The sequence below is a fragment of the Tigriopus californicus genome, chromosome 10 (assembly GCF_007210705.1).
Source record: "Tigriopus californicus strain San Diego chromosome 10, Tcal_SD_v2.1, whole genome shotgun sequence".
In the NCBI taxonomy this organism is placed as follows: Eukaryota; Metazoa; Arthropoda; class Copepoda; order Harpacticoida; family Harpacticidae; genus Tigriopus; species Tigriopus californicus.
Genome location: NC_081449.1, coordinates 4319724 through 4331333, shown reverse-complemented (window position 1 = coordinate 4331333; position 11610 = coordinate 4319724). Strand labels below are relative to the sequence as shown.

At 39.4% G+C, this 11610-nt stretch overlaps 2 protein-coding genes across 2 annotated transcripts; one reads left to right on the top strand and one right to left on the bottom strand.

Annotated features, from left to right (window-relative positions):
- Positions 1 to 2572: 2572 nt before the first annotated feature.
- Positions 2573 to 6457, bottom strand: LOC131889321 (zinc finger protein 91-like). Its single transcript, XM_059238408.1, has 3 exons — positions 4898 to 6457; positions 4607 to 4814; positions 2573 to 4089 (listed from the first exon to the last, which is right to left on the bottom strand). The coding sequence occupies exons 1-3, from the start codon at positions 6352 to 6354 to the stop codon at positions 2629 to 2631; spliced, it is 3126 nt and encodes a 1041-aa protein (XP_059094391.1). The 5' UTR covers positions 6355 to 6457; the 3' UTR covers positions 2573 to 2628.
- A 2568-nt stretch (positions 6458 to 9025) lies between these two features.
- On the top strand, positions 9026 to 11446 carry LOC131888917 (zinc finger protein 43-like). Its single transcript, XM_059237869.1, has 2 exons — positions 9026 to 10737; positions 11337 to 11446. The coding sequence occupies exon 1, from the start codon at positions 9116 to 9118 to the stop codon at positions 10724 to 10726; it is 1611 nt and encodes a 536-aa protein (XP_059093852.1). The 5' UTR covers positions 9026 to 9115; the 3' UTR covers positions 10727 to 10737; positions 11337 to 11446.
- The last annotated feature ends 164 nt before the right edge of the window (positions 11447 to 11610 follow it).

Genomic DNA, 11610 nt, shown 5'->3' with positions numbered 1-11610 from the left:
GAGGAAACCGGACTATTCTCTGTACCACGTCTCTGCCCTAGTTCTTCATCTTTTGCTCAGCTTCATAATTATCTCAAACAGTAACGGATAGCAATTCGTTATGTGGTGCCACATTTAAACAGACTGTTCCAAACGGCATTTTGTCCAAGCTGCTTAATTCTACATCACCAATGAAAGGATGACATGGATGCAGAGGCTCTTGGCCAAGTTTGGCCAAATCAATGAGCTTAATTTGTAAACAGCCTTGCCTTTAACAGTTTGAAGCCAAGGGGTAATTTTTTAGAACAATTGAATAATTTTTATAGACCTGCATGCAATGTAAGCCGCTACACAGTCATTGCTATGACTAGGAGTCGGAAAAATAGTGGTGTGATTTTGGAAAATATGCTTCTTTTAGGATATGAAATCAGCCAGAGTCAGTTGCAAAAAAAGTTAAAAAAAGATGAAAAATAGATTCTGCTTTCTTTGGTTATTTACGTATTATGTTGGTTTTAAGGCAAAAGTTGCCTGATTATTGTTTTAACGATCTTCTTGCTCTTTGGGCTCAAAAATATATTCTTGACTTTACATCAACACAAAATTGAATTTTGATTTGGCAACTGAACTATAACGTCAAAGTAAAAATCATATTTTAAAGCATCCTGAGATCATGGTCCAGGACAAAGTAGATGAGTGGTCTTTGAAATTAGTGCCATTATTGTTCGAGAATCTAAGGCAATTGGATGCAAAAACTTGCGTTATAGTTCATAGAAAAAGCAAAATGCCACTCAATGCAATAGCATTCTTATGGAAGAGATGATCAAATTAAAGGAATTAGTTAAAAATTGAAAGGCAGCAAATACGAGATAAATAAATGTTTTTATTCTTCGGTTTAAAAAAAAAATAATGTGTAAAAGCCATCAAAACTCAAACTCGTTGGTAGACCAAATATCATATAAAGATTAAAAGGTAATAAATAGACGAATTATGACCTTTCATTTTATTAGTTTTGGGGTCACATTCCCAGTAGCGGTTAGAAAAGCCCGTGAAAACCCAAACCAAAATTAAATAAATAATTAGGTACGTTCTGTATAGGGTGGAAAAAGATTAAGGACAACTCTTTGCGCCTTTTGAAAATACTTCCCCCGTCTTCCACGAATTGCTTGATGTAATACGATGAGGACAGTGAGGCCACTTAAAGTGTAGTGAGTAGATTGGTTAACGTCATACTGGTTTTGTATTTCACATACAACGGTATACATACTATATAGGGGATTCGAGCTAACGCAGTAACCCTAATTAGGATCTCGTTACATTGATCATATTCTCTTCAAAACGGACAATTGAAAAACCTATCACTATGCCATGAATAAACCAACTTTAGCCTAATGGAGATTAATAACCCTCTGATTTTTAGCCCACCAAGAGGCTTACACACCTCCTCAGCCTTTGTTTTAGTTCTGACATCTAGAATGTGCTCACTTGCATTTTCGATATTTGCTTTGGTGAAAACAGTGAAAGGGTTACCAATCGCCTTCAGGCTAAAATTAGATCATTTGCAGTACAGTATTACTGTATATATCCAGCAATTCCTCTTAATGAAAGTTTGGGGTCCAAGGCCAAATCTTTCTTTGAACGAAGACAAACATAGTCAGACACGGCCAGAGGTTGTCCTGAATTTATTTTCACTCAATATTTTTCCAAATTTCGCCTAAATATGATAAAAACCCTTAATTTCTCCGAAAATCCTCGGTTTTAGGTAATTTTATGGTTAAATTTGTAAAAAAGTTTATTTTGTCCCAAAATTACCAAAATAGTTCAAAGCTCAGTTTAACCCTAAAAAAATCTTTCCGACCCCTGGTTGTAATATACGAACCTACTTCGCCACAATCGTCAAAAAGGTCGATGATTGTGCTGACAATTTTCCTTGGAACGAAATGGGCTAATACAAAGGCAATACAAAGTTTTAATTATCTGTTACTCGTAAACGAAAGTCCCAATCATGCTGAAATTTGGTATATGAGTTCCTTTAACTCATACCTAATTAAACTTATCGCGGAAAAAATAAGTCGATAAATTGCAATTCAATTCGCAGCTGACCGCCCTAGCAGAGTTTCCCATGTATTTCGTCCTTGACTAAATATAGAGCTCTCCTTGACCAATGACAACTGAGTTCTAAATTGCGAAACATTAACATTAGCAATTAAGTGTTTGTTTACCTCATATATAACTGCAAATATTTTCTATGGTTCATGTTTGACAAATTCGTTACTCATTTTCAAAAAACTTGGTCAAACAATGTAACAAAGATAACATTCCCGTAAAACAAGCAATTCTTAAGTTATGAAGCTCCCGGACATATTTATGTGACTCATTGAATGAAACAATCTATATGAAATGTCTAGAAATTTCGGGGAGAACAAATCAACATTAGTTTTAGTGCGAGGGCTCATTCGTCCCAAGGGAGGAGTTTTGATTTTCCATCCCCCTCCGTATGAGGCTGCCTCTTCCACTTGACAATATCTTCGAATGAGGCTCCGTTCTCGAATTGTTACTTTCTTGTCATGGTATAACTTACGAGATAGAACACTGATCTTGGCATAAAATAATTTTTATTCATTTATTCATTTAAGAGCATCTATTTTAACCCTACGGTTTTAAGGTAATATCGGTCAAAAATGTTCCGTTCTCCTTGTGCAGCCTTTCGTGGTTTTGAAGAGTCCTTCTCGATTTCATCAACTTTCCGCACAAGCGGCACTTGTGTAACGTGTCATCGTGAGTTCGAGAATGATCTCGCAACTCCATTTGGCTCCCTGCTCGGTAGCCGCACTCGCCGCAGAGAAACTTGTCCGATTCTCCATGAACACGATTCTTATGAGCCGTCAGGGTCTTTTCTCTGGTAAAGACCCGGTCGCATTTTTCGCACGGAAAATTCAACTGACCGTGAACGAATTTGATGTGGTTCTTTAAGGACGTATTCTGACTGAGTTCCTTGCCACAGAGATGGCAAATGGCTTTGGGTGCCAAACCTTCTTCTACCAAATGTTTCTTCTCGTGCTCTTTGAGATATTGATTGGATGTGGTGGCAAAGTCACATTTGGAGCATTTGATCGGCTCCCCATGCTTCTTCTTGTGGTTCTTGAGGTATTCGATCAGGGAGTAACTTTTTCCGCATTGATCACATTGGTGAGGACGATCACGTCGGATCCGTTTGAAACGATTCACCGTCACTTTTTGTCTGGTGTGTTCTCTCACACAGATTTCGTGATGATCAGCCAGAGTTAGCTCATCCTCCAATTCAATTAGTTTTAGACACTTTGGACAATTGGCACTTAGGGTCTTTGGATGAACGGCTAGTAAATGGTTGGTTAGTTCCTTGGCAAATCGGAACTTGGCATCACAATGAATGCAGTCGAAGTAAGCTCGAAAGTGAACTAAGGTCATATGGGCACAAAGGCTTGAAAGGCTTTTGAGATGAGCACCACATAAACGGCAAGACCTTCCGTCATTCTTGTTCAACTTAGTTTTTTTGATCTTGGCATCACTTTGGATGTCTTTGCTTGTATCAGAACCTGGCTCCTCTTCTTTGAAATCTGTGAGGATGTCGTCAATTTCTTCAGATATGGATCCATCTTCAGTTTTGGGTTCTTCAAATTTAACCACAAGTGATGGCGATGTTTCTATATTTGGACTTAATCGCAAACACTCTTGGCAGATAGAGGATTCTGATGTCATTTTGGAGTTGGAGATGTACATAAAACATTGATCAGAAAACTGGCAGGAATTCGGGAAAAGGTCGTCTATAGGTTGAAAACCTAGGCATGGTTTAGTATTTATAAAGAACTTATCACATAAACCCAGCAGATCCTTGCCCAAAGATTCCATTGATCCACTCAAGGCAATTCGACCCATTACACGACCAACATATCCAAAATTAAATTCATGAACCATGAGCGTCATAGCTAGATATGGTTCCATTATATCGGCAATGAGATCAAAATCACTTCGAAAAATGAAGATCCAGTTCCTCACTTTGTGATACGACAAACCCTTGTTATTCAATTGCTCCAAGCTAACATTGCCGGGTACGACAGTTTCGTCCATGATGATTTTATGTTAATTACTTTTTACAGATAGCACCGTCATACGGTACGTTTCTTTCCTTTGTTGATGATGGCATTGAGTACGGTACATGTAAGGAGAGAGCCAAATCGAGTCCAGGGGCGGTGAATTTTCAGCCTCAAAGCCAAACTGAAAGTTCGGGGATGGAGCAGAAAGGCCAATTTCCATGTAAGGGATGCTTTCAAGATTGCTCAAGCTGAAATAATTTTCATTGAACAAATGAATATATGATATGAATACCGCAACTGAACACTTGACGAAAAACGTCTTTGCTGCGGAATTTAGAAAGCTTTGGATGGAAATATTAAGACATGAATTAGTAACTTGCAACAATGCCCCTCAAACTTTTGGAACAGTTTGTGGTGATCAGGTGGGCCTAAAAAATTAATATCATCAACTTCTTTGATGAGGATATTTAATTCAGGGCATATAATTGACAATATGAAAAGTTTGTCTATATGTAAAAATGAGATCAATTTTGAGTATTTAAAAACTTCACGGGTTATTCCATCATGGCAAATATTGAGGGTCCTTGTTGCGAGAGTAAATGTTGATTGGTCATCGATAAAGGTTTGTCTACAATCATCTGTGACGAGTTTTGCTCCACTTGAAATTGAGATTTTTTGGCGGTTTTCTTCTGTTGCTGATGGACGAATTTCTTATGTTTTATGAGATTTCCCGAGTTATTGCTGGCATAATCGCATATGTCACACCTGAAATGAGTTATATCATATACATAGATCATTTAGCAATGGCTACCTTAGATACAAAAACAAAACACGGTTGCAGAACTCACTTGAAAGGCTTTTCCCCTTTATGTATACGTTCATGGATGGTGAGATGATGCTTACGCCTAAAGAGCTTAGTACAATATTGGCACTTGTGTGTCGGATCCTCGTGAACCTTGGAGTGATCACTGAGCTCGATATGATCTCCAGCTCTGTAACTACACACCTTGCAAATGAACTCATCGGATTCTGCATGGAACCTATTTTTGTGTCTCTTTAACATGGCCGAACTTGTGAAGGCTCGGTCGCATTTGTCACAAGGAAAATGTAACGATTTCTCATGAATGGACTTGATATGCTTATCTAAACACTCCGGTCCTCTCAGTGCCTTTCCACACAGATCGCAAATACAGTTTTTAACCGTTCCTCGCCCTTGAACGTGTCTTCGCTCGTGGTTGATGAGGTTTTGCTTGTACTTGGTCTTGAACTCACAGGTTTTGCATTCGAGCCACACGTCACTATGAGTTTTTTGGTGGGATTTCAGCAAATAACCTGTTGCAAATTCTTTCCCACATTGGTCACACTGATGGATCTGGCCTTCTTGTTTACCTTTGGATTTTGGCAGTGTATCGACAAACTTGGCCCTGTTACAAACCTCCACGTGGGAAATCAATCCGTCTCCATCATCACCCAAGTCAATCATTATCTGGCAGTTGGGACACTCTAAAGTAGAATTTTGACTGTGGACTAGGAAGTTGTGATCAGTGAGCTCTTTGGCGAACGGAAAGGACTCGAAACAGATCAAGCAGTTGAACTCTGCTGCGCCATGCACATTCCTCAAATGAGTCTCAGAAGACGCAAAATTTAGGACCTTATGGCAGATTCGACAAGTCCAAGTTTGGCGTTTTCTATTGGCCTCTTTGATCGTCTTTTTGTTCGTTCTAATTCCATGTTGCAGTTGTCCCCCAGGATCCACAGCCTCCAAAGAATCAAAATCACTGCCAATTTCCTCTTGTCCAACCTCTTCCTTGTAGGTCGAATCATAATCCGGATCCAACCCTTCGTCTTCTTGAGCTTTGGAGGGTCGAGTTTTGGAGGGCAGGAATAGCTTTTGGCACTCAAGACACACGTCCAGTTTGGATGCTTGAGAATCAACGGTAATGGCACAAGTGGAAGAAAACCGACATGAAAGCGGGAAACGGGCATCTTTGGGTTTGATCCCCAAACATGGTTTCCGGTTGTGAAAAAGCCGTTGACAAGTGGTTGTGAAATGGTCCTCCGACTCAATTTGACCCTTCTCCACTGTTCGACCTAATACTCGCCACACAAATTGGTGGGAATTGCAATCATAGAGCATATTGAGAGAAAAATAAGGCTCGTCGTTGAGTATGAAGTCATGGCTGTCTTGAAAAATCAAAAACCAGGATCCACTTCGAGCGTAAATCAGTTGTAACTCATTCAAGATACGAGGAATCCTAAGATCTTTGTCCGAGTGTTCATACTTAAGAGGATCATCGGTGTTCATATTTTGTTGTGATGCGATGGATGCAACTAGAAAAAAATGTGGGATTCGTCAATGGAATCTTCAAGATATCACCAACTAGGAAGACTAATGATTGTTTTGGTTTTCGGGAAGACTCAAGCTGAGAGTGGACCTGCCGAATGCCCAAAGTCCAAGCTGAACAGGGTCGTAGAAAACAGAGGAGATCGTAAGAAACCTCGAACTCACCAGAAATGTAAATGCTTGTGAAAGATGGAATGGAAAAATAATGTGAACCATGAGAACTCGTCATAATGTTAGTATTTTCGAATAACTCTATAGTTCAGCAAATTGTCTCTTTGAACTTCTCTACAGGAAAAGTTTCTGAAATTGAGTTAAAGTCAGAGTAAGATGGCAACAGCAATCTAATATGAAGAATGGGTTGAAATCCCCACTTGAAGGGGTTTTCTCCGGTTTGGGTACGTAAATAAAGGTTTAGTACCTTTTTCACCATAAAGAATACACAAGAAATTTTGTTCGAGATGAGCCATTATTTGTTCTGACTCATATTGAAGAAAATGCCTCCTTTGTATTGTAGCGTAACAGATGTAGGCTGCCTTTGATTCATTCGGTTTTAGATGTGTATGTAGTTAGGATGGGTATGTGCCTAGTTGGATGGTGGCAAACTTGCTTCACAAATTCTCGGAGTCATGTTTTTGCAGTAGTTCCTCAATTTCAAAACTGTCGGAACAATCTAAACAAACCTTCCCCAAGAATTCAACCAACTGACGAGATGATCATCTCACAGAAATTTAGGCTTGTGGCAAGTTACAGTGCGATTCTTCAGACCCTCCCCTCAGCGTTGGGTCTGAGATTCACATCTTTTGGACAATTTGGACAATTTGATTTTGAGGTTTTGAGGGCTCTTGTGTTATTTGAATAAAGTCATGAGGCCCAGAGTGGATTTATGTTATAGCCATGAGTCTATCTATGCAGGGACTTGAAAGAGAGGAAACGACATGGCTTTCCACTGACCGCCAACTTGGGCCATTGTGTTGAATCTAGACAGTAACTCTAGTATCAATAATACAAGATTATCTGTACTACATAGTACATTGAAGTGTTTTTAATTAAATAATGATCTCCTTGATATACAACTCCATCCATATACTAAATAATTCTGAATTAATTTTGAAAGTTAGAAGAATAAATGAAATACCCATGAACATCAAATTAATAAAAAAAAAAACAATCAAATTGTCTTTCAAATCAGTGAAATATTGCGTAAAACTGGCTCAAAAACACGCATAGATAGAAAACCAATAAGAATCATTGCACCAATTGATGAGGAAATTGCACTAACAAAATATAAAAGAAATGTATGGAATAGGCAATAAAAGTGCATGTACATAAAGGTTAACATGTTAGAATATCTAGGATTGACAATTAATACTTTTGTTTTAATCCACACCTTTGACAAAAAAAACATTAGGCATTGGTGAAAAATGAATGAGTTATCTTTTTGTAGAGTTTAAATTTCTACTTATTAGGGAATTTGCACAAAAGACAGGCATTATTTAAGGGGCACAGAGTAATACCAAAGTACAGTAGGCTAGATCTCAATTTGAACTTTGGACTTCAATAATTTGTTTTTCTTGCAAAAGCATCCAAAATGTCAAAATAGTCAACTTAAACAGGTGATATATCTCTTAACATTATTATTCCATGATTATGAAGCACCCATGTGAGTTTAAAGAAAAATATTTAGCTCAGAGTTACAGTATGTCTACTTTTGGATTGAGGGCCATTCCCAGAGTGAAAACCATAGTTTCATAACAAACGCTTCAAATCGCTTGAAATTTGATCAAGATGTTTCTGAAGCAATTTTCTACAAATAATATTATTAGCAAAAGAGTATTGACTGATTGCGTTTGGAGAAAATTCTTGCTTTATCAAAAAAACCTAATTAGCACTTCTCAGTTGTTGTACTGTAAGACATGTTTAAAGTCATTTTTAGTATATTTACATACCTGGTTTTAAGCACATACCATCAATGGTTTCAAAAATGATATTAGTCACATTTTTTGTTCAACAATTATGGCAATGATTGACATTCAAAATTTTCAGCAGCAAAAGTTTAGGCCTTACTTGGCGGGAAAGGTTTGGTGATCACAAAAAAGTGGCGTTTCCTTGCTTTAGTGTCCTTGATCTATCTGACGTTTTGAATGAATCCAAATAGGCTCAATTCTTAAGAGTCGTCTCATACTGCAGCTCACTGTTGTCTGCCTTATCACGCAACCTTTCAAGCTATATCGTTCTAAATCCATCCATCTTAGCCGCCTTGCCGCTTTGCTCCTTTGCCACTTTGAAACTCCATGGGCCAGATTTCATTGAAGTGACACACCGTTTGACAGCGTGAATGGAATTGAAGCCAACAATTTCGTCCAAAAAAAACTTATAATCGGCATCGTTGTTTGTTTATGATTTTTTTTGTTCAAAACAATGTTTTGCCCAATGTACTTAAAGTAAAGTGCCTGTAGGCTTGCAGATTCAGCATATTCTATTTCCAATTCTGGAATAATTTGTGGCTTTTAGCGACATGTAGGAAGAAGAAAGAAAAAAAAGCATGAAATCAAAGCCGACCTTATGAGAGCCTAAGGATATCGAGCGTCAGGTTTAAAGATAAAGACTGGCCCAATTCATTTTCTAAACCCAGCAAGCCTGATAGGAAGCAAACAACAAATATCCAAAAACGAACTGAACTCCTCAAATTCAAAGTGAACCCTTGGCAACTTCACTTCCAGTCATGGCGGTCTCTCCCAAGAATGCCATTCACTTGGGCAAAATGAAAGTGGGCGATTGGCAGTTGATTCTGCACGTCAATCATGGGCTCGAAATCAATGATGAGCCTCAAATCGGTCTCTCGATGTTGTATCACACCGAGACCAGGCAATACATTGCTCGATCTTGGGGACGAACCATTGGCAAAGGAACCGTGGCCAACTACAACGAAATGATCGCCAGATGCGGGACTTTCTTTCGGAAAGGAACCCCCTGTGTGGGGATGAACCCTCCGGATGAGCAATTTCCGCTCTCTTGCCAATTTGCCAAAGATTGTACGGGGATTGTGCCGCATATCCAAGGCTCTAATGTGTGTATGGAGTGTAAGAGCGCCAATAGCAACCCTCTAGATGGCGTCAATGATGATGAAAAAGATGCTTTAGATCCACTGTGCTTTGAAATCGAAGAGCACGCGATGAAGCTGGAGTATTCGGTCGATGATCCTTTAGCCGCTTTCAAGTGTGAGAGATGCTCGGAGGTGTTTCATTCCGCCCCTTTGTTGATTGAACATTTAAAGAGCTGCTCTCAATCACTGAAAGTTTGGTGTCCTCCAATTAAACGCTCCAAAATTGGATCAAACGCAGTTGTGACGAAAATGAGGAAATTGACTGATGAAAGTGCCAAGCTAAGCTCCAAAAGTACCGAGAAAATTCTGCAAAGTGAAGAGACAAGTACTCCGAGTAATATTAAACCCACCAGGAATGACAAATCGGAGCGAAGACCCATCTATGGAACCACTGAGTGTCCTATTTGCCACAAGCAGATCTCGTCCGTGTTTTTTGGCATCCACAAGATGTACTATCATGAAATGGGCGACTTCAAGTGCATCTGTAAAGCTTCGTTTGAAACAGTCCCGGATCTTTTGGCCCACGTGGAACATGAACATCCGAATGGATTAGCTAGGTTAGATTGTCCCAATTGCAGACAATCAGTGGAGTTGGAAAACTATCCTGCCACGTTCCTCTACCACGTGAAGGAATGTCGTAAAATCAAGTACATGATCGATGTCAAAGGGAAACTGGTCAGGATGGACCGATTTTGTGTGAATTGTCGAATGCCATTTGCTACCGATGAAGAACTCGAAGCCCACGAAGCCAGCGATTGCGTCGATAATTGCGATTACTGTTGTTTCAAGGGCACCGGGAAGGAATTGACCAAACACAAGCTCATGGCACACAGGGCCGCGGTTATGGAACAGAAAGCCGCCATGGGCAATCAAGAGGCTGCTCTTGATCCTCAGACTGGAAATATTGTGTGCTCTATTTGTGGCCTTGAATTTGCGGATCAGTTAATCCTTGATGCGCATAAGGCGAGCGAACACCCTCCTGAGTGTCATATCTGTGAAACGTGTGGGCTCAAGTTCGCTTTTCAGGTTCAATTACGATCGCATAGGAGCAAAACTCATCCAGAACTTAGCGCCTTTATGTGTGATGTGTGTGGCATTGGATTCGAATCCCCACAATTGTTCTTCAAACATAAGAAAAGTCACCAAATGCAGAAGCACAAATGCCAAATATGCGGCAAAGAATACAAGTTGGTGTCTTTGTTCGAAAAGCACATGAGGTCCCACCGATAGATTTGGTTCAGGTTAGTATATATCACTGATGTGAAGCAAGCACCGTCAGGGCAAGTTGTCCGGAGCTGAACTTGCCCAAGTAAGTACTTGCCCCCACTTGGGTTCATGCACAAACACATGAGGGGAAAATGATGTGGCTAAACTTTCGCAAAAAAAATCATACCAGGGCAAATTAAATCAACTTTTGCAAGACTGGCAGCAATGTGCACCAACAGTGACGCTTCAACGTGGTTTTGGTTCAAAGGCTGGTTTGTTTCTGGCAAGCTGACGTTAGCTGGTAGCAAAAAAACCCCACATTTTTGCGGTTTTCCCAAGCTAACCATCTGGGCCCCCTACTTTAGGAGCAGATCTCTGCTTGGGTTAAGCTTGCCCAAGTTTTAGTACTTGGCCAAGCTTTGGTTGGAAACAAGTAGAACTTTGGTGTCTGTGATGGCTTGCTACTTTCCCTTTTCCCATCAGTAGTGCATATGAATTAATCAAATCGTGATAGAGAAATATTGATCAAATCTTATTCGTCATCCTTGCGAAAATTTTCCCATTTACCTTTTTGTGTTTAACGACATTGATATTAAAAACAATTTCATAGACGTTTGCTTATGTTATCTTTCAGATGAGGACAATGCTCGTCATTGAATGCCGTTACAATTTCACCAGTTCGTGTTGTATTTGTAAACTATCACAAATAAAATCAAAATGAAAATAAATATCTCTTGTCCCACATATACATTTCATCTTCGTCTTTTTGGTCCGTAGGAAAATCAAAAGCCTATGTCCTAAAATCTACTCAAGCACATGCAATCGTCCTATAAGAATCATGAAACTGAATATTCTTGAAGATTTTTCTTTTCATATATTATGCGTAGGAATGGTCCACGTGGAATAAT

Excerpts from the sequence above, each read along its gene's own strand:
- LOC131888917 (XM_059237869.1), top strand. The coding sequence starts at position 9,116 with ATGGCGGTCTCTCCCAAGAATGCCATTCACTTGGGCAAAATGAAAGTG.
- LOC131889321 (XM_059238408.1), bottom strand. The coding sequence starts at position 6,354 with ATGAACACCGATGATCCTCTTAAGTATGAACACTCGGACAAAGATCTT. Across the intron at positions 4,815-4,897 it reads AAAGGGGAAAAGCCTTTCAA|GTGTGACATATGCGATTATG; the intron begins GTGAGTTCTGCA and ends AACTCATTTCAG. Across the intron at positions 4,090-4,606 it reads CAATATTTGCCATGATGGAA|ATCATCATGGACGAAACTGT; the intron begins TAACCCGTGAAG and ends AATTAACATAAA.